At 37.5% G+C, this 25225-nt stretch overlaps 1 protein-coding gene across 9 annotated transcripts; it reads right to left on the bottom strand.

Moving 5' to 3' along the window:
* Window positions 1-23964, bottom strand: LOC133412653 (myb-like protein X). 9 transcript variants are annotated; one of them, XM_061696151.1, is made up of 26 exons: window positions 23625-23964; window positions 21696-21878; window positions 20570-20653; window positions 20362-20466; window positions 20079-20234; window positions 19060-19203; window positions 18346-18477; window positions 17732-17950; window positions 16418-16462; window positions 16271-16318; window positions 16177-16203; window positions 11689-11748; window positions 11453-11584; window positions 8122-11214; window positions 7313-7360; window positions 6742-6783; window positions 6584-6652; window positions 6456-6503; window positions 5743-5778; window positions 5613-5648; window positions 5031-5084; window positions 4867-4914; window positions 4015-4047; window positions 3908-3937; window positions 3816-3842; window positions 1-3733 (listed from the first exon to the last, which is right to left on the bottom strand). In XM_061696151.1, the coding sequence occupies exons 1-26, from the start codon at window positions 23632-23634 to the stop codon at window positions 3648-3650; spliced, it is 4995 nt and encodes a 1664-aa protein (XP_061552135.1). In that variant the 5' UTR covers window positions 23635-23964; the 3' UTR covers window positions 1-3647. The 9 variants fall into 9 exon arrangements, with proteins under 9 accessions (XP_061552135.1, XP_061552140.1, XP_061552136.1 ...); XM_061696156.1 differs by lacking the exon at window positions 19060-19203; XM_061696152.1 differs by lacking the exon at window positions 16177-16203.
* Window positions 23965-25225: the final 1261 nt, after the last annotated feature.

Here is a 25225-nt window from a genome sequence, read left to right on the forward strand (position 1 = left end):
TAGATTTTGTGTTAAATAAAGACATTCCACATGAATAGAGACTTGCGTGACTCTTTTATTGAATGTCAAATCCAAGCAGCACGAGCGGACACAATGGTGCTGTTGTTCTATTCTTATTCTCAGTGAGGATCAAACTTGTATTTACATTTACAGGAGATGCAAAAAATCTACAAACCCCTGGTCAAATGCCAGGTCTCCGTGAAAAAAACAACAAAAACAAGAAATCTTGGTGGATAAATCATTTTTAAAAAAAAATGTCCCTACCATTAATGTGACCTGTAACCTGCACAACGCAAATGATAAAAAAAAAAAAAAAAAAAAAAAAAACAATTTTGAGAGGAGACGTAACAGCTGAGATAACGTTACTAAAGCTCACTAGAGCAGCTGAACTTTATTTGGAGTTGGCGTTGCTCAGAAGCGCTTTAAATGGTGATAGTCAAAAATATTAAAATTTTCAACTATGTCGTAGAATAATGGTGGAAAAAGTTTCCAAATTATTTATCTTGGTCTAATTTTTTCATATCACAAAAACCTGGCATTTGAACAGGGGTGTGTAAACCTTTTATATCAACTGTACACACACACACACACACACACATGCAGATTTCAGGTAGCTTTGACCTCATACATTACACAAGTTTAACCTAAAAAATAAATATACAATACGTCATAAAATAGATTCGAAATATAGTCATCTCTGTAGAAATATTGCAAAACATGGGCAGCAACGTTCATTTTGCTTGCGTGCACCATTCACTGACACAAGACGTGTCCTACTTGTTTTTATTTCCATTACGATTAAAAAATATATAGATTTACAGTTACAGTAGGATTATCATCTCACGCTACATTAACTGTCATCAAGCTTGTCAAACAACAGCTGATGCCGTTCTGGCTGCTGATAAACAAGGCGCCGCTTCATCAAAACGACGCGTACTATTAGTCGTATTCATTTCTTTCAGAAAGAAATCTCGCCATCTCTGCATTCCGTCTGCCGACGTGCAACAATTCTGTGCTTTTTGTCCATTTGGATGTCATAGTAATGTAATGTACATCAGTAGTCATCGACAGTGCATTTTTGGTCTGTTTAGGGAAAGACGGAAAACAACCTGCGGTGGTCAAAACAGTCCAAATGAACTCAAATGGGTTCACTGTGAGCCAACGTAAACATTGGCGCATGTCTGCTGATTTAATAATAAGACTTTTTAGGTAGCTTTTTTTTCCCCCATCCGAATGTTTTGGGAGCTCTCATATAGGGCTCGACCAATTCATCGGCCGTTTTTTTTTTTTTTTTTCCCAACATTAACACGTTACAACATGAGACAAAGATAACGACATTGAAACATTTTAAAAAAAAAGGTTTCAAAAATTGGCAAATAAATCAAGTCGATTTTTGTCCCTGTTGTCGAGTTAGACAAATACAAAAGGACAAAGTACTGTAAAAAAAAGTCAAACGTTCTGCCTATAATTCATATCTTTATTGTTGTAAGCGTTAAGGGACCAAAAAAAAGTGATTTAATTCTTTATATATTTTTTTTCAATAAATCGGCCACTTAATCGGTTATCGGAATTTCGCTCTGCCAAATTTTGAAATCGGGATCGGCCTAAAAAAAGCTCTATCGGTCGGGCCCTACTCTCATATATAAGCAGCATGCTCATTCCGGACGATTGAAAATGAAAATACACGATAAAAAGAATACACACACCAAAAAAGGAGTGCCTTTTTTGAGATGCAGGCCTTCGCCTGACCTATTTTCCGTCTTGAGATACGAGTAGAATTTGAGCATCACACCCTCGCCCCTTGATGGTGGCAACGCACTTCACAATACCACCTTCAAGTCACATTGGTTTCGGTGCAGTGGAAGGACAAACCCAGTCGGTGGGAGTAATGTGCCATTGAATTGCTTTGCCAACGGCCAATAGCAGAAGAAGGATAATACATAGACGTACAGTCAAGTTTTTTCTGTTTGCAGGTTATGTACAAAACAAATATTTTATACAGTGCAATACTGTGGAGGGCAGTTTTTCTTTTTTGGAAAAATGTTAAAAACAAATAATTTTGGGTGTGTTTTGAGGAGGCTGGAACCGATTGATTGCATTTCCATTCATTTCAATGGGGAAAGGTGAGTTGAGATACAAGTGTTTTGAGATATGAGGGTGGTTACCCAGCGAATTGAACTCGTATGTCAAGGCCCCACCGTATACGAGTATATGATCATCTATCCAATTGTCCAGCTAAAAGGATGCATCGCGCCACCTTTCGTCAATGTATTTTTTTTCATGAAAAAATTAAATAACAACAAATTGTTGTTGTTTTTTGGATTAAAAACATAAGAATTTGAAAAGGTCAGCTTTACAGATGCCATGCCTGCTCCATATAGCGGTGTGTCTTTTTTAAACTCCACCACGAAGGTCAGCTTTACAGATGCCACACCTTCTCGGTAAAGCTTAAGTCATCATTAAACTCCAGCCTAAAGGACAGCTTTACAGATGCCACTTCTGATCTATATTGCGGCATTTCTCTTTAAAATTCCAATGTCAATGTAAATAATCCATTGCATTAAAATAACTAAAAATAATAATAAATAAAGCAGCTGAAAAATAAACACACAAATAATTACAATTAAATAAACAATCAAATAACAAACTAAAATAATAACTTGTTTACAGACTTCAAGAATTAAGATATTTTTGAAGATTTGAATAAAAAAATAAACAAAAACAAAACAAAAAATAAATTACTACATTTAAATTAACAAAAAACAAAATGGAGAAAATATAACTCGGAAAAGAATAACTACAAATAAAAAGTAACTCATAATTAAATCGAATAACTAAACCATAAAAACATGACTACTTAACACCTACATAAATTTAAAAAAGACCCCAAAGATGACAAAAAATAAAAACATAATAAAACGACTTAAAATAAAATAACTAATAACAGAATGAAAAAACTAAAACAAAAAACAAAACTGAAATAACTTCATAATAGATGAATGAAATGCAAATACATACAATAACTAAAAATTTTAATTAATAAAAGAACTAAGAACAAAGCAACTACAAATGAAATTGTATGAAATATTGGGTAGCTAAATAAATTAGCAAAAAAATAAACATAAACTAAAAAACAAAAATAAAACAGCAAAATAATAAAATAGAAATACAAACATAAAAATGAAATAACTCCGTAATAAATAAAATAAGTAAAACAAAAAAATAATCAAATAACTTCCCCACCCATCCAAAATAAACTACAATTAAAAGTAAAACAATAAGATAAAGTAAAATGAAAAAGAAATTACAAAAATGTAAAGGAATGACATTGGCTGCACATATTTGGTAGGAGAGCTCAACCAAATCTGAAATCAAATGGATCTGCCCAATTAGTAAGAATTACCCACAATCCCCTGCTCAACCATGAAGGTCAGCTTTACAGATGCCACACCTTCTCGATAAAGCTTAATTCATCATTAAACTCCAGCCTAAACGACAGCTTTACAGATGCCACTTCTCATCTATGTTGTGGCAATTCTCTTTAAAATTCCTGTGTCAATGTCAGCTTTACAGATGCCACATCTGCTCTGCTCTGCAGGTGGTGCGTGTTGTCGGGCTCTGAAATGGCCGTCATCGGCTGGTCCGCCTCAAACCTGCAGCGGCGAGAATGCGTAGAAGGGAAACTGGCCTTCGTCCTCGTCCACAAAGAAACACTGGAAATATGGCAGCTCGTCTGTGGGAGGAGTCACGGCACGATGATGTCACGTGATGTCACATAATGTCACACGATGCCACCCGTTGCCTGATCTGCTCACCTTCCCGGACTAAGTCGTCTGAGTCCGCTGAGGAAAGAGCACCACGTTAAAAACACTTGAAATAAAGCTTTATTCCAATAATCCAAGTTTACCTTTTGATCGCTCCTCCTTTGCGGATTTATCTACGGCAAAATAAATACTTCAATAAAGTTAGTCAACAGGAATAAATAATGAAGTTCACGAAAGTAATTGAACCAACTTTTTTCTTGTATCTCTGTCAGAACTCCGTCGTCTGTAAATACAAGCAGAAAATGAATGATAATAATAATTTTACAATAAAGTAACTGTTGCCAATGTGTTAGACTCATTGGCACCGTTTGCCACATCTTTGGTTGTCTTCTCCACTGCTTTTTCTAAACATAACAATCAGACATGACTGTATGCGCGCTCGTTTCCTTAAATACCTTAATTAATGGAAACTTAGATTTGTTTCCATTCAACCAAAATGAAGTGATTGAAATACACCAATCAAATTATAACAATGACAAAAAAACAGAAGTTTAGATATTATGTAATTAAAAAACAAACAATTAAATAAATTACAATATTTTAGGCATTGTTGCACTTTCCTTAGAGCCAAAGGTGATTAAAAATAAAACCGTAGCGTATTTCTTTCCTTGTAAAAGAAAATTAAATAAATTAAATTAAATAGGAGCTTATACTGTATTTATTTACACATGCTCTGCTGCATCAATAGAAAGTGATTACAATACTGTAATCAAATGACTATTTATTTATTAAATAATAAAAAAATAATAGTAAAATGGCGAAAAAGGAATAGAAATAAATAAATAAAAAAGAACCGATTTCAGGCTTTGTTGCAAGCATATATATAGTGATTAGGTTAAAAAAAAAAGATTAAATACAAAATGTAAAATACAATGTAAAACAACAACAGCAAGGATAATAATAATAATAATAATAATAATAATAATAACAATAATAACAATAATAACAAAGTGACAACAAAAGCAATATAAAATAAGTTGTACTGGTAATTAAAACAAATTAAAAAAAAAAAGATCAATCCCTCCCAAACGCAGCACTGTACCTTTTGTCACTGCTGTGGGCTTTTGGTTTTCTTTGGAGGTCTCGTGCTCTGCGGCACAAAAAAATAAAAATAAAAAAAAATAATCATGACAACACTTACTTATTGATTGACACTGCCAGAGAGGTATTCACGCTAACATTGTTAGTAAACAATATTAAAGCTACTTTTTGTCTTGAGGAGGGAGGGGGCCTTTTTCCTCTTGTCGCCTGAGAGAGGCACTGGAAAAAAAAAATCAAAATCAAAATAAATACATTTACAGTATATTAGTCATAAAACAGACAAGCATTAAAAAGTGGTACACCGGTTTAAAATGAAGAATCTTTGTTGCCGTGGCAACCGATCGGTCTGAAATATCGGTAATATTGTTAAAATCAATGAAGTGATTATAGTACAAAAACACACTTATTTTTTTCCCAAATAAAAAATATAACATGTTCCAAAAAGTAAAATAAAATAATATAAAAATAATGTAAAAGCTATAGCATATAATAACATAAAATAAAATAAAAACCATGATTATTATAGGCTTTATTAGACCAAAATGAAGTGATTAAAATACAAACAAATGATTAAACCATATCATATCAAATGAAAATGTTACAACCACAGTAAAAGAAAGCAACCTTTCGTGCTCTCAAGTCTCCTCTCCCTGACAACATCTTCTATGAACAGAAATATTAATAATTATATTCAACTGACATCATCCTGTACATTCTCCTGTCATATTAAAACAGTCGCATGTGCACCTTTCTTGAGTGGCACCACTTTCGCTTTTGCTCTAGCTAAAGACACATAAAGACACAAAGAAAAAAAAAAACTGTCATTTTAAGAATATTATTATTGTAGAATACAATATGAAGCATAAATGTAAATTACCTCTTGGTTTTGACTTGAATTTGACGTCGTCAGCTGCTAAAAATATCAAAAATACACACAAATTGAATTTAAAAAGCCTTTATACAGTGGTGCCTTAACTTACGAGTTAAATTCGTTCCGTGATACGTACAGACATTCTACACGTAGATTTGATGAGTAAGACCGTCACAACTGAGCTCATTTTTCGCAGAGGATAAAGAATATATATATATAAACTTGTATATATGCCTGTGAGTATTGTTGGATGTGCTTTCTGCAGGTATTGGTACCGCTTGTGTTCAAATATAAGTTATTTGAAGGTTTACAATCCCTGCAACATTGAAGCTATTTTTGTTAGCCCAGCTATTGTGTTTTGCATTGTGTGTTAGCATTAAGCTAGCGAACTTTCATCGGCCAAAGTTATATTATATGTTGTATTATGAGGTTTGGTTAAATACACAATGTTTATCTATTTTTGTTTTCTGTTTATTTTTACAGTAAACCTCAGATGGGAGTGGCAAAAAAAAGAAGGTTGAAGCAAGCACACTTGGCCTCCTTTCTGAAGAAGTGAAGTCTATCTGCCAAACTGCTGCTTTGGTGAAGTTTTCTGCCACCATAGCTAGCACTCGAAACGGAGATATTTGCGCGCAATTCCGGCTTGCATCTCGAAAACTTGGAGGTCGAGGTGCCACTGTATTGCCATATAATTATTATTTAAGATGCAGTATCCATACGTGTCCTGGCAGGTGACCCCTGGACTTTCTTTTCTGGCCTTGCGATAACTGAAATAGATTCATGAATATAAATTCATATGAATGTAAAAGGAAAGAAAGAAAGAAAGAAAGAAAAAGAAAGAAATGACCTTTCTTCATTGGGACTATTTTCACTCTCTCCTTCAGTACAGAAATGTTTTTTGCAAGACCTTCTTGTTCTGGCAAGACAATATAAAATAATAATTAAAAAAAAAAAGGCAAAAAGGCTTTCGAATTTCTTTTATATCAGAACAAAGGGAAGCCTCACCTATTTTCACGATGACTGCTTTGGCTTTTTTCTTTGGAGCAGCTGTCAAAAAGCACAAAATAGGAGTAGTTCACTCAAAGGAAAAGTCCCATTTCTTGCGATCCCCGGACCCCCCGTGTGAGCGTGAAAGGTTTCCCGGCACTTGAGGAACTAAAATTGTTTTTTTTTTAGCGGCTTGAAATTGTTTGGTCCTGTCAGGGCGTCTGCGTGAGCAAAGACTTTGATTGTACATCCTGCCATTTTAATCAATGACAGTGCAATAATACAGTAAAAAATTTTTTTTTTTACTGTATTAAATTAGCGCTTGAACATGATTTTGGAATGATGATGTGTTGATAGCAATATCAGGTAAAATAGCAATAACAGTTTTGGTAACTCAATTCTTTTTAAATTTGCTTTTTAATTTCCTGAAAAGTAGTTATTTTGGAGAGTGAGATACGAGGATTCAGCCTGACAGCGAGGATAGAGTGTCTTAAAAATGAAACATTTTAAAATGATTAAATAAACTAATGTACAGTCCCAAATATACAAGCTAAAAATAAATAACAATTTGAAAGAAAACATAACGTACCTTTCTTTGTAGGTTCTGGTTTAACTGCCACCGTAGGAACTTCTGGGGCTTCGATAATTACAAAAGATTAATAAACAAACAAACACACAAATGAATGAATAAATAAATACATAAGTAGTTAAAAGCTTGGTAGGTATTTATTCACAGTACCTGCTTCTTTTGTAACGTTGACACGTTCCTTTTTGAAGACAGAGGCTATTTGCTTTTTTTGAATTTCGTTTCATTAGAATACTTTTTGGGCATTTTAATTGCGCTAATTTCATGTTATTTTACTAAAATGTTTATATTTCTATTTAATTTTATTGCATTTAAATTGTAACATTTACATTTTATTTCAATTGTATTTTGTATTGTTAAATATGCATTTTATTTTAATTGGAATATTTGTTAGATTTTTTTTGTTTTATATATTTTATATTTATATTTTATATATATTATGTATTTTCATATACCGCCCGAGCACATGTTGTCGCTGTGTCTCCGGGCAAGACAAATAATCCGCATTGTCCATGGATGTGGTTCGATGTCCGGAGGCGGTCGGCGTGGCCGCAGGCGCAGAATGGCAGCCTCTGTCAGACAGGGCAGCTTTGTCGGGTTTTTAATAAGACAACCAGCACTATTGTCATTTAGAAAAAGCAGTTTTTAAAAGCAATTTTATTAAGCCAAAGTTAGGCTTGTATCTCCCAAAACTAAGACGGGCCACTCTCGTTAGGCGCCACTGTATTTGCCTTTTTATATCATTGTAATATTTGTCTCTTATTTTAGTTTAGTTTTCCTAACGTCAAGATGTTCTCAAACCGCTAACTTACCTGTCTTCTGTGGAGGTTGTTCTTTGGAAGTCTTCTTGATTTGTTTGTCCACTTTGGAAGCGTCACTTGTATCTTCAATGGCCATTGTTGTGTCTTGGACATCTTTCGAGAGCAGCCTGGACAACTTCTGTGGTTTCTTTTTGGATTGTTTTGAAAGCTCTTTAGAGGATTCCTTTGGTATTGGCTTTAAGGGCTTCTTGACTTCTTTGGAAACATTGTCTTCAGGTTCTTCCTTCTCCTGTTTGGGAGGTTTCGTCATTTTTCTCCCCCTCATACAGAGAGGACGCACTTTCGATGATTTCCTTTCTTCTGTTTCATCCGCCACCTTGATTGGTTTTTCGTTCCTGGAAGGTTTCTTCTCTTCACCTGCTCCTTTAGGGTGTATCATTGCTTCGTCACGAGAGTCTTTGGGCAGAATCTTCTCCTCTTTCACCTCAGAGGGTTTAATCTCCTCAGGGACGTCTTGGGGTGTTTTCTTGGGGTCTTTCTCCTCTGTGGTCGGTGTCTGGAGCCTAGTCTGTCTTATAATAGATCTTTTGACTTCCATCTCCTCTCTGAAAGATCTCCTGGTGTCTTCTTTATATGGTATCTTGTTCTCTTCTTTAGGATGTTTCTTCTCCTCTTTCATATCAGAGGGTTTATTCGCCTCTGGGACTTTTTGAGAAGGTTTCTGGAGATCTTTTTCTTCTTCGCTTGGTTTGAGGAGCTTTTTCTCTTTTCTGAGAAATATTGTGATGTCTTGCTCCTCTCTCAAAGATATGCTGATTTGTTCTTCATGTGGTATCGTCCCCTCTACCTTCGGAGGTGTCTTCTTCTCCTTTCCCTCAAGGGGTTTACGCTCCTTGTGGACTCCTTGAGATGGTTTCTTGAGGTCTTTCTCAACTCTGGTTGGTTCCAGGAGCTTTGTCTGTTTTCTTAGAGATCTCTTGACGTCCTTATACTTTTTCCTGACTTCATGTTCTTCATGTGGCTTCTTCTCCTCTTTTTCCAGTGTGGTAACCTTGGTAGCCCCAACCTCTTGTTTCTCTAGCTCTTCTGTAAGATGTTTCCTGGGTTCCCTTTCCTCTTTGGGAGGCTTCTTGATGTCTTCTGTTTCATTGATAAGTTCTTTGTGTGGTTTCTTGAGAGCTTCCACATGCTCTTTGGAAGTTCTCCTGAAAATCATCACTTTTGCATGAGGTTTCTTTCCTTCTATTTTATCTTTGGTAGCATTCTTTGCTTCGTTCTCTTCTTTCTGGACTTCGAAAAATCTTCTAGAAGGCTTTCTCTTGTCTTTGAGATGTCTCCTGACTTCTACAACATCCCTGGGAGATTTCTTAACTTCTGACTTGTCTTCATGTGGTTTCTCAGGTTCTTTTAGGTCTGCAGAAGATATATTTGCTTGTCTATCTGCTTTGATGGGTTTCTTGATTTCCTTCTCCTCCTTTGGAAGTTTCTTAAATTCTTTGGGATGTTCCTTTATGGCTTTCTCCTCTTTGTGAGCTTTGTCAACTTCTTCTAGAGGACGCCGCTTCTCTTCTTTGCCTTCTCTCAGTGGTTTCTCTGGTACTTCTTTGAGTAATGCACCGATGGTTCTTAGTTTTCTGTGCGGTTTCTCTGTGGGTGGTGGTTCAGGTTCTTCTTTGAGTGGTTCCACAGTCTTTTGATCTTTGGGAGTTTTGCTGACCTCACCCTTCTCTTCCATCTCATCCTTGGTAGAATCTTTGACCTTCTCTTCTTTCTTAGGTTTCCTGACCTCCTTCTCTGTACTAGACAGTTCTTTTGGAGGTTTCTTGTCTTCCTTTGAAGGTTCTTTGATATCTTTCTCTTCTTTGGGCAGTTTCTTGGCTTCATTCTGAGGTTCTTTCACTTCTTTTGGAGGTTCCTCAACTTCCGTCTGTTTTCTTGAATGTTCTTTAAATTCTTTTGGAGGTTTCTTGGCTTCCTTAGAAAGTTGTTTGGCTTCTTTCTCTTCTGCCAGAGGTTTCTTGGCTTCCTTAGAAGGTTTTTTGACCTCTTTGTCTTCTTTCTGAGGCTCCTTGACTTCCTTTAAAAATTCTTTGACCTCTATATATGTTTTCTGTTCCTTGACTTTTCTAGAAGGTTCTCTGACCTCTTTTTTTTCTTTATGAGGTTTCTTGACTGCCTTCTCTTTCATAGAAAGTTCTTTGACTTTTTTCTCTTCTTCCAGGGGTTTCTTGGCTTCCTTAGAAGGTTCTTTGACCTCCTTGTCTTCTCTCTGAGGCTCCATCACTCCCTTTGAAGTTTCTTTGACCTCTACATCATCTTTCTGAGGTTTCATGACTTCCTTCTCTTTTCTAGAAGGTTCTTTGATCTCTTTCTCTCCTTTCAGATGTTTCTTGACCGCCTTCTCTTTTCTGACTGGTTCTTTAACTTCTTTTGGTGGTTTATAGGCTTCCATCAAAGTTTCTTTTACCTGTTTCTTTTCTTTCTGTTTTTTTTTAACTTCCTTCTCTTTTCTAGAATGTGTTTTGGCCTCCACGTCTTCTTTTGGAGGTTTCTTGACTTCCTTAGGAGGTTCTTTGACTTCTTTCTTTTCTTTCTGAGGTTTCTTGATGACCTTCATAGTTTCTTTGACCTCCTTCTCTTCTTTCTGAGGTTTCTTGTCTTCTTTAGAAGTTTCCTTGACCTCCTTCTCAGCTTTTTCAGGTTTTACTTCTTCCTCTTTCATATAAGGTGCTTTCACTTCTTTCTGAGGTTTCTTGACAACCTTAATAGTTTCTTTGACCTCCTTCTCCTTTTTTGCTTTCTTAGAAGGTTCTTTGACCTCTTTCTCTTCTTTCTGAGGTTTCTTCACTTCCTTCTCTTTTCTAAAAGGTCCTTTGACTTCATTGAGAGTTTTTGGGATCGCCTTCTTGTGTAATGTCTCATCTTTAATTTCTTCTTTTGGCGACTCCTTTGTAAGCTTCTCAGTAAGACCATCCTTCTCTTCTTTGGCAGGTTTCCTCACATTTTTCTTATCTTCCTTAGCCATTTCAGCCATTTTAACTTTGGAAACGTTTACCACCGATGGCTTCTTCAAATCCATTTTATCGTTGGTGGCCTTTGCCTCAACTTTTGGCTTCTTTATTGGTTTCTTCCTCAAGGGTTCTTCTAAAAGTGAGAGGCATACAGTGATTATGTATGGGAAATTGAATTATGTGGACTTTTCTTAGTTTTGGACAACTTTCTTCATGTTGTCATGGACATACAATATTACAGTACAGTTAAATCATCTGTATGTCACTATAAGACAAGGTTAATAGCAATAATAATAATAAAATGTCATTTTCAGATGAACTAATTATGTTAAGTTCTACCTTTAGAGGATATTTGGATGAGGAGTCATTACCTTTCAATTTTTTTGTCTTTTTTGTAAGGAGTTTAACGATGGCTTTGAGCTTCTCCATTGGTTTTTCCTCACCGATTTTGTTTGCAAGTGATTCCTCATGTTTGATGTCTGTTTTCTCTTCTTTTGTTGTTTCTTTTAAACGGTCAGCATATGACAATAAATATTCATGAGTATAAAAAGATTTTATATTGGAGTAGAACCTATTAATATACCTACAAAGGCCATCACAATATTACCTTTAAGTACAACTTTAACTTCTCTAGGTGTCTGCTGTCTTTTCATTGCTTCTTTGACAACTGAAATATATATGATACACAAACACACACACACACACACACACAGATAAAATTTACACTGACTTTGTGGTATGTATCCATTAGAAACATGACATACATCTGCTTTCATTATAAACACAACAGTGTAAAAAACATTGTGGTATTGCTCGACCAAATATCCATTGTTAAAGGGTTATAACACCACGACACCAATACTACCTTTTTGCCTGCCTATGGGGTTTTGCATTCGGCGTTAGCATTAAGCTAAACGGACAAGTTAGCCGAAGCTGTAGCTATCTTGCGTTTGCGTTATGCTTAGTTTGACAATAAACTTAAACTGGGAGTGGAAATAAACAACTTGAAGCCTCTTTTTTGAAGAAACTATCTGCAAGACTGCTGCTTGTTGTGAAGTGAGTTGACTGCCTCTATAAAGAAAAAAAAATTTGACCGAACGACAGCGCGTAGAAAGTGCAACATCAATATAGTTTGATTGCATCAACCAGCCACTGCCGGTCCCAAACCCAAATAAAAAAGAAAATAAAAGGGTGGGTTGCGTCAGGAAGGGAATCCGCTGTAAAAACAAACATGCCCAAAAAAATCATGCAAGTGACTCGCTGTGGCGACCCCTAGTGGGACAAGTCAAAAGTCACAACATCAACAACCAAATTGTGACTATGATCAATAATCATCTCATTGACCACACAAGAACTTTTTCATGATCACGTCATGAAAAAAATGTGCAAAGATGGAATGAAAAATGACTTTTTTTGTACCTGTGTGGTGTTTGCCGGGATGGTTCTGAACACTCGTGCGTCCCTGCGCAGCAACAGGAACGGGAACGTTCTCTTCGTTTTCATCCAAATCGTTTTCCTCATCATGGTGAAGGTCCTGTCCGTCATCAACGTCATGCTCGAAAGGTTTACTCTCAACGTCCTCCTCGTCATCATCGGTCAGGACACAAGACTCCAAAGTTGGTGCCTCCTCCTCTTCGTTCTCCTCTTCATCTGTGGTTGTTGTCTTCTCATCTTCATACTCATCGCCTAAAGTGGTTTCTTCCTCCTCATCATTATCATCTTCAGTTGTTTTCTCCTCTTCATCATCATCATCGATATCATCTAAAGTTGTTATCTCGTCATCTTCCTCATTCAATGTTGTGGTTTTCTCCTCTTCCTCGTCATGATCATCTGCTCTTGTATCCTCCTCTTCATTAGCTAAGGTTGTTTTCTCACCGTCTTCATCCTCTTCATCATCACCTTCAGTTGTTTTCTCCTCCTCAACACCATCATCTTCTTCCTCCTCATCTAATGTTGTAGTCTCTTCCTCATCGTGACAACCTATGGTTAGGGTCCCCTCCTCTTCATCAGTTAATGCTATTTTATTGTCTTCTTCATACTCCTCCTCCCCCTCCTCCTCCTCATCATCATCATCAGTTGTTTTTTCCTCATCCTCCTCATCTAATATTGTTGTCGTCTCCTCTTTGGCCCCCTCCTCTTCCTCGTCTTGATCATCTATGGTTGGTGTCCCCTCATCCTCCTCCCCCTCCTCATCTTCAGTTATTGTCTCCCCCTCATCTATTGTTATCTCCCCGTCCTTTTCCTCCTCTTCCTCATCATCAACCATTTTTGTATCCTCCTCCTCATCATCTTCGGTCTCCTCTTCCTTGTCGTGATCATCTCCGGTTGCTGTCTCCAGGTCTTCATCCTCATCATCGGCGATAGCTATTTCATCCTCGTCATCACGATCGTCTATGGCCGGTGTCTCCTCATCTTCCTCCTCGTCCTCATTGTCACCATCAGTTATTGTCTCCTCCTCCCCATCTTCAACTCCAGTGGTCACATCCTCATGTTCTCCTTCCTCCTCTACAATTGGAGTCTCTTCATCTTCTGTTGTCGACTCTGCTTCTGCATCATCATCGCTAGCATTGAAGGTTGTCATCTCCTCATCTTCCTCCTCCTCATCATTGTCTAACGGGCTCTCCTCTTCGTCCTCCCCAATGAACAGGACTTCTGCAGCTTCACTTTCCTTATCGTCCTCCTCCTCCTGCTGCTCCTCCTCCTCCTCCAACACGACTTCTTCTTCTTCTTCATCCACCTCCTTGTCCCCTCTTTCCATCTTCTCCTCCTCTTGGTCCTCTTTATTTACTTGCAGCTGCCATTCCTCTTCATCATCCCCCACATCCTCCTCCTCTCGGACGTCCAGTGACGCTCCAAGGCGGACGTGTTCCTCTAGTGATGCGACAGCAACACATTTAAATCTCTTTTTTGTCATCAGTATCTTCTGCAGTGCATCCGGAAAGAATTCACAGTGTTTCACGTTTTCTGCATTTTGCTATGTTTCAGCTTTATTCCAAAATGTAATAAATTTCCTCTAGAATTTCTACACACAACCCTCCATAATGACATTTTGATAAATATTGGGCAATTTAAAAAAAATAAAATAAATAAAAATACCGCCTTTACTGGCACAAAATAAATAAATATGCATTGGCAGAAACTGGCTTCCATGGTACTATGTAGAATTTTGAGGTAAAAATAATGTATTCAATTTGAGATATAGGCTGTAACATAAAATGTTGAAAAGTGAAAGTGAATGCTTTCTGGATGCAGTGTAAATGGGATGAAAACATGAATACCCTTGTCTTTCTCTGATGCTTTAATGTCATCTTTAGCGTCTTGTTGGTGGTCTTTCGGGGCGTGCATCATCATCATCATCATCTCTGCAACTGCACCACCAGCTCGTAATGTCACGGTTTATCACACACAGTCCACGTTTCCCGGCGGGATGAGGTGGAATGAAACGCGCAACCGCATGTTTATTACACACGTCAACGTGCTTACATTAGTGTCACATGGAATAAGGTTGCGACAATACAATGCAATCTGGTACAAAGAGTGCGACAGAGGCAAGCAGTTGTACAGAGGATGCTTGGGCCACGCAGTACATCACTTCCAAAGTACACAAGATATCATGAAAACAAGTGTGACAGTGTGACAAACATGAACCAAATTTAACACTTGAGACCTTGTAACTCTGGCACCAGGGAGGGAAAATGGTTAATTGGGCCCAATTTGGACCGTTTCACATAGGGGTGTACACACTTTTGTGGCCAGCGGTTTAGACATTAATGGCTGTGTGTTGAATTAATTAATGGAATTGACACTATTATACAAGCTGTACACTGACTGCTTTACGTTGTTGCAAAGTGTCATTTCTTCAGGGTCGTCCCTTTAAAAGATATAATAAAATATTTACAAAAATATGAGGCGGGGGGGTACTCACTTTTGTGAGATATTGAATATACATACAGTTATGGTGCATATTTGGTCCCACGTTTATGCTGTTTTGTTGTGATTATCAAAAGGCATCATGCAGGGTTTTTTTTTTTTTGGAGGGGGGGGGGGAGGAATATTTATAAGGGGTCCTTGCTTAACCGACTTTTAAATGTCAGAGCCCCGCACATGACGAGGGGAAAAAAATCTGCATATGTGTGATACTGCTCTTATCGTGTGTGGTGTACTCGACATGACTGACACGCCACACATAACAATGTCTCCACCGATAATCGCCAGCCCCAAACAAGACACTACACAACAAGACACTACACACACACAACGATTCGCAATCGTAACATTTACGATCGTCGGCCGTGACCGATTTCCGAGCAGATCGGGGCGGAAAAATAACTCTGAACAAACCCCGCATCACAAGATAATCGTTCAGGATAATCTTTTGGAAACACGATTATCGGTCACTGCGCTCATCCTAAGCTAATGCAGTAGTAAAGTCGTAAGTATAAATAAAATAAATGATGCCAATAAATATGAAAACACAGAGGCCAGTGACGATGTATTGTTACGCCGCTGCGCAAACTAGTTCCCAACCTTGAAACCTGAGGAACCTCTGTACCTTTTAACTGTTACGTCTGGTTTACACACATAACAAACCATTAAGACACACGGAACGAGACATTTTAGTATTCAAAGATAATAAATCAAGCCAAATATTCTTTGCATGCATAAAATTTGGAGAACCTCCAAAGTCGAAAACCCTCAAAAGTCCGTCCATGGATTTTCCATAGCGCATATTCTCTCTCCTAACATGCGTGTTTTTTGTAGGAGGAAGCCGGAGTACCCGGAAAAAACCCATGTGAGCACAGGTCCCCGAGCTTGCATGGGTTTTCTCCGGGTACTCTGGCAAACATGCCACACAGGAAGGCCAATGCCCAGATTCAAACCCGAACCTCACAACTGTGAGGCAGATATGTGCAACACTAACTACCGTGCTGCCAAGATTATGGCTGATTATTCATTTTTTAAAAATTCTTTCCTATGGGGGGGGGGGGGGGGGGTATGTTTTTGTTTTGTTTTTTGCATTCTACTTTGAAGGTTTCACTGTAACAATCAAAATAAGCTCTTTGTATTGACAAAAAAAACAACAACATGGTCTTACCTTTTACATACGGCGGCAGAAATTCACCTGCATTTTAAAGATGCGTTAGTAAACTGTAACACGCGCACGTGCACGTGCAAGAAAATCGTCTTACCTTTGCGTCTCACCATATGTCTGTCCAAGTGAGGTGTTGCGCTTTCATCTAAACGAAGAGAAACAACAAGAGATTAGTTTTGTTAATTACAATAGTCATTTAGGTGAAATAAAAGGATTAAATTTTTTTTTTTTTTTTAAGAAAAACCTTTTCTGGGGTTGACATCCTCAGGCGGCGTAGTGACAGGTTCAGCTCAAATAAAGACAAATGTCAATCATTATACAGGTACTGGTGCACAGTAACGCGGCGATTCTGTGCGGTATGAGTACCACACATGGTATGCGGACTCCCTCTAGTGGTACGTGACAGAATCACTTAGTTAATTGTTCAAATTGTGCATACATAATGCTACAGTGGTTGAAACCTTTTCTCCTTTAATCGAGTACATTTGGTAAGTTCAGTTCTGTTGTGCTTAACTTTTAGGTGCAATACATTTGCATTTAATCGTTTTCAGGTACAGTGTTTGTCTCACTTGTGCGCAATACATATTTAATTCAATCAAGACTTAGGCCTACTGCGTTACTGTATCTTAATGTTGGTTATGATTTTTTGGTGTAAAACATTTGGGAACTTCTGGTCTGATGCCCACGGAGCATTTACATTATCAAGATTCCTGTCATATTTGTGGCATTAATTTACTTTTTTCATACTTGGTTGGTTAATTAAAATGCCACCATTCATTTTTTTTTGTTAGTCATATAATGTGCTCACAGATGAAATTGTAAATAATGAAATAAAAAAATATGAGCAAAATAAACAGTTTTACATTGAAAGTTGAGATTTTTATTTTGAAATACTCGGTTAACGGTCCATAAATAAATACTAATATTTTAAAATGAGCGTGAATTATTATTTGATTGTCAAACAATTTTTCCATATTTTACATATGCCTTTTGAGGGAGTAAAATAACACATTTTACATACACTTTTAACACATTATTATTATTCTTTTAAATAATTGGTTTATTGTACAACATTAAATTAATACATGAGAACAAATGTAAATGTATAATTTTAATAATGTTTAAAAATAAATATACACAAAACATAAATACCTTTATAATTTCTTGATTATTTCAAATGAAATATTTTATATACACTTTTTACCCTCCTTTTCTTTTCTTTTTTTTACCTCATCTATAAGTCAGCTGGTGCGCCTGTCCCTTTTAAAAATCAAATGTGGGCCTTGAACAAAAAAAGTTTGCCCACCCCTGGTCTAATGCAAGAGTTGTAATTCTGCCTTTACAAAGATAACATTGCTCACTTTTGATGGTATTAATTTCACAATGTGTTTATTAATGTATATCAAGACACTAATTCAGGTAACCAAATTATTAGGAACGGCTCTCAGTACGATGCGGTGCACTTCTGCACTACTATTATAAATAGTGACATTCAATTTGCATTGAATGTGATGAGATCGTGCAGCTGTGTCTAATACTGCGCGCCCCCCGTCTCTACCTTGATCACCCACAAGCATGGCGGACATGTAGGCCACAAACAAATCCCTCTTGTCTGTCAGTCCCAGGACGACGTCTTCCACAGCTTTCGCGGGGTCGAAGGCAACGTCAGGCAGGGACCCAGAAATGGCGCCGACGAGCATTTGGTACTGCTCCGCGACGATTTCGGCGGTTCTGTTCAGGGCGGCGGAGGGGCTGAAGTAGACCACTTCCTGTATGTCTGATTTAAGACAAGTCAGAAGTGATTCGTGACTGGTGTCCAAATACTTTTGTAGAACAACTGCATGTGTTTACCGTTATTATGAATGTAGAAAGACAAATGTGTCATGGGTTTAACGAGTAGTTAATTTCATTCGGCTGCGTCAATGACAACGTGAGTAGCGACATGCACCATTCGTCATTACATGTCGCACCAGAATGCATTATTACTGCTTTATGAGATGCTTATTAGTGCAAATGAATTGTAACTCAAGGTACCATTCACACTATGGCTACATTGTGTTTATTAACAGAATATGGTGATAAATGTCCTACTGTGAGTTACTCTGGGATTCCCAGCCTGCTATAATTGCCTTTAAAGCACAAACACAGAGCTTATTAGCGGGAATAACGTACCGTTGATTATATCAACTACGCCGTCTGTGGTGACAGCCATCACTTCCCGCAGGCCATCCGTTATTTTATTTCCAACACTGACGACGTTCCTGCCGAACGTCACGGGGTCCAAAAACTTGATGTTGACACTTCCTGAAAGAGTGGGGGGAGAACTTCTGTTAGTTGTAAGGCGTTATAGGGGTAGCTTGCAGTTGTAACACTAGCAAGACTTGGATGTAACCTCATTTCACTGATGATGCCCCGTGCGTAGTCGTGATTAGTAGACACAGACAACGCTGTCCTGCTTCAATAAAATAGCAGCACAAACGTGACTAATTCGGAACCTTACTGTAATGATAAATGTTATCGGTTTGTATTTTCATATTTTTGGAATGTACAATCAATTCATCAAAAAGCGGTGATAAACTTATCTGTCAAGCAGTTAGCTAGTCTTACATACAGTTGTTAGCAAACAAGGCAAGGGCTTTTTTTTTTTTTTTTCTTTCTTCCAAAGGTGGATATACCAACATCGTTTCAACAAAGCTCCTGAAGCCCGAGGGAACAGGTCAGCGCAAGGCTGTGGCGGTGTGCCGGTGATCGGGGTGTGAGTGCACGGCAAATTATTGACACCTCACTGGTCACCTTTTCTGTCTCTGATTGGTTGTTCTTTCTCGGGCACGGTAGTTTCTCAAAAATCAAATTAGAAGTACAAGATGGGACCAAATAAGAAAATACCTTTAACTAGATCCAGAGCAGAGTCCAAGACCCCACAGAGGAGCTGCTGAATGGAGCCCAGCAGGGCGCACACAAAGTCATTGGTGCAGGAGAACAGGCCTCTGCACCACGGAACTGGATCCGCGAAGCTCGGGTCTATTGCACCTGAACACGACATCGAGGAGCCAAATGTCAGAGGCCACTGAAGCATCTGCCAGTCGTCGTTACATAAGACAAGATCCTCTTTAATACTGCATCAGGGACTCTTCACAAATCCAGAAATGTGCTTATGTATGTTCTGCTGCTTCAGTTAGCAGTAGTGCTCAAACAGGCTTAAATAAGATTTAATATGCAATCTATGAATAATAGCTATTAATTGAAAGAAAAATTTTTTTCCCTGATTGCAAAAAAGTGAGGATCTTTGCGCGGCAAAAAGTGAGCCGTTTATTTGAGGTTGACATTTAGGTTGTTTGGGGCAAAAGTGAGGCGTTTGTTTGAAGAGTCATTTATTTGTCTGGGGGAAAAGTGAGGCATTTATGTTGGTGGGTGTTTAAATGTCTGGGGAAAAGTGAAATATGTATTTAAGAGTGTTCATTTGAAGGAGGTGTTTATTTTTCTGGGGGAAAAGTGAGGTTTTTATCAGATTGAGGGATTACACAGCATGTTTGGGGAAAAGTGATCCATTTATTTAAGGGAGGTGTTTATTAAGGGAAAATGAGCCACTAATTTGAGGGAGATGTTTATTTGTCTGGGGAAACGCGAGGCGTTTATTTGAGGGAGATGAAAAAGGATTATGATTATTATTATGATGAAAAAGGAGACTTTATACTAAGAGTGTATTTGTAGTGATGAAAAGGAACGCAATAGTTACAGCATACTAGTATATCACCATAAAAATAATAACAATAATTTCATGGAGGGGGAGGCATTAAACATTAAAGTGACATCACACACTACATCAGAGCATGTCATAACGATCCCCAGATACAGTGCAAATACAGTACCTGCATTTGTTAGTTAGTAAAACACAGTTGACCAACCTTGACTGATTTGACCTATCGAGTATAACACGGCGTCCACAGCAACACAAAGCGTGTCCCTGAGGGACGCCGCCACCCCGCACACACAGTCGCTGGTGGAATGGAAAAGTTGTCTGCCCAACACCACCGGATCCACGTAGCTCAGGTAGAAGACGTCTGTATTTGGGAGGACAGTTGCACACGTGAGCACAGTGAGAACCTCAAGGCTCAACTCAACGAGTGTGATGAGGGAAGCGCTTTTGAGAAGGTTTCAGTGTATTGTTGAAAGTTTGCGATTGCATACCTTCCTCGTCGGAGAAATAACGCACAAATCCGTCTTTGGCATGGGCTATTTCATCCAGCGCGTACGTGGCTGCAGACATGGGGTCGCTTAAGTCAGGTGCGCATTCTGGGAAGGAGCCCAAATCCCCCCACCCCCCCAAAAAAAAAACAAGTAAGTTACTCGGCTGGCAGGTAATGCTGCTAACGCTAATGCTAATCTATTAGGTCACCTTGGAACTTGTTTACGAGATTGGACACTTCCTCCGCAGCATCATACGCGGCTTGGACCGGGTCGGACATGATGTGCTGGATGTCTGGACAGCACAACCAAACTAAGTTTATCAATCATTAAAAATGTATTTGTATGGCACACAAGCTCACACACATACTAGCTAAAAAATAAGCAAATATGGATCTATTGTTATTGTGGGGATGCTGAAGAGCATGCCAATTTTTTTCTCCTTCTAAATCTTCCACAGTTCTCAAACAATGTTAGAATTTCCAGACATTCAAGTACATCTGGGCAGCTTTTTTTTTTTTTTTTTTTTTTTTTTTACATTCCCCAAATTCCAATTTTCCCCTCAATTCCACATTTTCAGTGGAAAAAACTCCCATTGAAATGAAAGGAGACATTTTCCAATATGAACACATTCCATAATCCTTTACTTATTCAATGATTCAAAACATTCCAGCTTCAAACTGTTCAAGCATGTCTTGGAAACTATTTTTCACATTATGATAAAGAAATCCACATTTTCACCAACGAATTGCCAATTTCAGAGGCATTTTAAATATTGACCTCCTCCTTCCACGTTTCCCAAAAGTTTCCCAAAAGCTCACTTTTTCATTACTCTGCATCTTCCAAGACCAAACTCCAAAATTAATGCTGAAATCTATTATTATTGTCAACCTAATCGTTCCTCATTCCTTGACCAATTCAAACCATTCCAACTTCAAAATCTTCAGCTCATTCATGATTTTTACGGAATTATTTTCCACATTGCCCGACTGTCCATATTTTTCTGTTTTCCACATTTTGCCAAGACAAAATTCACAAATCAATGCACAAATGCTGCAATTTTGACCTAATCTGTCCACATTTCTCAACTGATACAAACCATCAACTTCAAAATGTTCAGCTCATTCAGGACATCTTGTCAACTAATTTTCACATTAAAACAAAGAGTTGCACTGATTTAAGCCATTCTCATTATATTAGGCAATTCAGTATTTGTACATTTTCCAATTCTCGCATTGTACATTTCTGTTGAGCTTCCGCTCTTTAGCATTCACACGCAATTCCTACAAAAATCTTTCTCATCTAGTCTATACAATTATTGATTATTGATAACCCACCTGGGACTGCCTTGTACTCCACAAAGTCAAACATGACCACGCCCACCGTCAGCCAGCACAAGAGAGCGGCCAGAGCGACGAGCAGCTCCACAGACACTCGAAGCTTGTTCAGCACCATCACAGCTTTGGACTTGATTGAGTCACATGCTGCTTCTGCTGGGGACCCACTGGCGCTTTTGGCCCCTTAATGGGGAAAAAGCAACAAAAGTTTCCGTTATAGCCACATTTCCACATCCAGTCTGTTTGTTAGTCTTTCATCAAGGCATTTTTGTTTTTTGGGGGGGGTCTATCGATCTATCTATCTATCTATCTATCTGTGTGTTATTAACTTTAATACAAATGTATTCATTACAAATGAACATAAATGTCACATCTCTTGTACAGTCCCGAAGACACTATTCACAAATGTAATGCACTATTATCGATAATAATAACAATTTGTTTCATTATTACAATTGATTTGTATTTTTTTATTTATTTGTTTTGAATTATTATTTTGGGATTCTTTTTATGTTTTTGTTTGAAGATGTATTTTAATTCTGATCTTTCCTGTTTTCAAATATTAAAAAGAACCTGGAAAAAAGCGACAGTGATTTTTTCTTTTAATCAATTTTCACTTTTGAAAATTAAAACATTGCAAGAAACAGCCGAAAAAATATGCACTACTCTTGATGACCACGAGGCTCCACTGTTTCATGCCAACGTTGCATATAAAGTATTTACAGCTAAACTCATTCGTTTCACTGAGGCTTGAAGCATAAACCACTGATTTAGTTGTGTTTGATCAGTTTCTTCCCCATGCACAGAAATTATTGAAAGAGTTATAAATAATACCATGCATGTGTCATGCTGCTGCAGAGCCTCTTGCTAATGCTCACGATATGTGATAGTTTATATTTATAGCAACAGAGCTTTCAACACACTTGCCCAGGAGGGATGACAACATTTTCTGTCACTGTGACAGGCATGAATATCAATAAAATACTAATACAAGACACTTGTCTGTAACATATAGTAATAATAACCCTCAGACCTTGTTTGTTTTTTGCTTCTTTGACCAACATTAGTTCTTTTTATTCGTACAAAACATCCATTCATTTATATATTTTTTCAACCTTTTAGTTGCTTTGCACAATGTGTAGCCTGAAAAGCAACCGCAAAATGATAACTCTCTCTCTCTATATATATATATATACGTATTTTATTCTTATTCAGGTGTTGTTAACACCAGCAGAGGAAGCTAATAAAAATTGTCTCATTCATTTTTAAAGACCTCTTTCGAATACTAAGAATATTAAATAAAATGATTCCATTGGTTGAAAATTAATGAATGCTGGAATCTGGAATGAAACATAAAACACAAATGTGCAAGTGTTGAATTGAGAATGAAACCCATTTACCCAAATAGTATGATTCAATCAAGGAATAAAAAAAAAAATCTTTCACCTAATAGGATATTAACCTAAGTCAAATTTGAACATTTTCAGAAAACAAAGAAAAAACACAATTTTCAGCAAATGCATTGGTATTTTCTATTGATTCGGTAACAGTAACATAAAAACGGCTTGATGCTATTAGGCTAACGATTAGCCTAATAGCATAATTGCCCAAGTCATATTTGAACATTTTCACCCAACTCGAAAAAACACAATTTTAAATTAACTAAATGTTTTATTTTTTTACTGGTTTGGTAACAGTAGGTTAAAACTACATAGGCACTTACGCAATTAGGCTAACAAAATGTAGTTTCCATGAGGGATTTCCTATTTCCTATAAAATACAAATAAATAGTGAATACAGCTAAGAGTCTTAATACCATACGTGGATAATTATGATTCTTGCAGCGATTTAGTACATTTTCAAATCCATTTTTAACAGTTTTCTAAAGGGTTCTGAAGCTCCCATACAAGTCATGCCAGTCAAGCCTACCGTCAGCCATATTGACCCCTTTTTCAGAAAATAATCCTTTTGATTTTGGCACAAAATAAGTCCAGATAAGTCAATTATTCCATGGCTGACCACTTCTTCCTTTGAAGTTAAAAACAAAAACAAAAAAATCTATAAAACGCATCAAGAAGTGCAGTTTGCGGATGAGTGTGGAGCTGCCAGTGCGGAGGCATTGACCGAGAGGAACGAGGTGCGGGGCGGTTGATTTTTGCACGGTGAGGTGGGAGACACGCACACACAGGGTCGAACACAGAACACAACACGTCGAGGTAACGTTACCCGCCTGGACGGTTATTCTTAGCCCGGCTGCTCTCACACGCCTTTTTTGGAGGGCAAAAGTGGGGGATGTGGGGGTTGTTAAATGACTTAACAGGAAAGAGCGCCCCGAGTGAGGCAAAACCATACCTCAAAGGTCAGGCACATGCACAGACATTTTGGGGGGCAGGTGATCAAGCCCCAAAAAAAAAAGGACACCCGTCGCCAAAATTATTCATACAAAGTTTGTACAATTCAGAAAAAAAACTGTAAACTGTAATTGACTTATGTATTTATTTCTGTTAACACAATCAACACAGTCTGTAATACAAATATTAACAAAGGTGGTTACAGTGGATATAAAAAGTCAACACAATCATGTTCAAATGGCATGTTTTTGGAAGGAGGAGGAAGAAGCCTGGGGGCGAGGCGAGAGCAGATATAAGTATAGCATGTCGTTATGTATTTACAGTATGCATGTTAATCAAAGGGCTTTGAGTACCTTGAAGGTAGAATAGCGCTGTGCAAGTGGAAGCTCATTTACATTTACCATATAATTATTCTAAGGACTCCAATCAATGGCTGTCAGATTTCAAAACACTGGTTCAAATTTTGTTCTTCCAGCAAGACCAAACCAAGCTGTATTTTTATTTGTTCGGTATAAATGTATTGAATAAATTCATTGTTGTTTTTCGAGCTATGTTATTTATATATTTTTTTTCTTTTTCTTAGTGTTTTTCTCAATTTTTTTTGTTTTCTTACTTTAATTTACGGCACTGCTATCAGACATTGCTGATGTGTTTTTGCTTTGTTTTATGATTTATTGATGTGTTATTTCTATCTATCGTCTATATAGGGGGATCTGTTTATTTGTCCATCTGGCTAATTGAGGCCAAATCAAGTGTTCCTGTTTGTATGCATGAGTCATTCCAGAACCAGAGGACATTTTCTATCCCATTCCCATGGAATTTCAAATAATACATGCACAAAATACAGAAACATGTACTCCTTGTTTAAATTACAGTTGTCCTGAGACAAAATGTAACTGTAGCCATCATAAAAGTGGCTCTTGATTACCCCCTAAAATAATTTTTTTTTTTTGCCTTGTTCCTTCCTCTTGATGATGGACAATATATTCAATAACACATACAGATAAAATGCGTTTTAAATCTGTTTTTTTTTTTTTGGTATGATTGTTAATATACCTTCCTTACAAAATGTTATTTGATCACAGATGTATTTTAAATAGTCGTAATGATGCTCGGAAGTTGTTTCTCTCAAGGTACACGCAACCTTGTTTCTAGAACCTTTTTAGCCATCTAGAGGAA

This window comes from Phycodurus eques, chromosome 14 (genome assembly GCF_024500275.1).
Source record: "Phycodurus eques isolate BA_2022a chromosome 14, UOR_Pequ_1.1, whole genome shotgun sequence".
NCBI lineage: Eukaryota > Metazoa > Chordata > Actinopteri > Syngnathiformes > Syngnathidae > Phycodurus > Phycodurus eques.

Excerpts from the sequence above, each read along its gene's own strand:
- LOC133412653 (XM_061696151.1), bottom strand. Across the intron at positions 20,654-21,695 it reads GGAGTACAAGGCAGTCCCAG|ACATCCAGCACATCATGTCC; the intron begins GTGGGTTATCAA and ends TGTGCTGTCCAG. Across the intron at positions 5,085-5,612 it reads AGTGGTGCCACTCAAGAAAG|TGCCTCTCTCAGGCGACAAG; the intron begins GTGCACATGCGA and ends TTTTTTTTCCAG.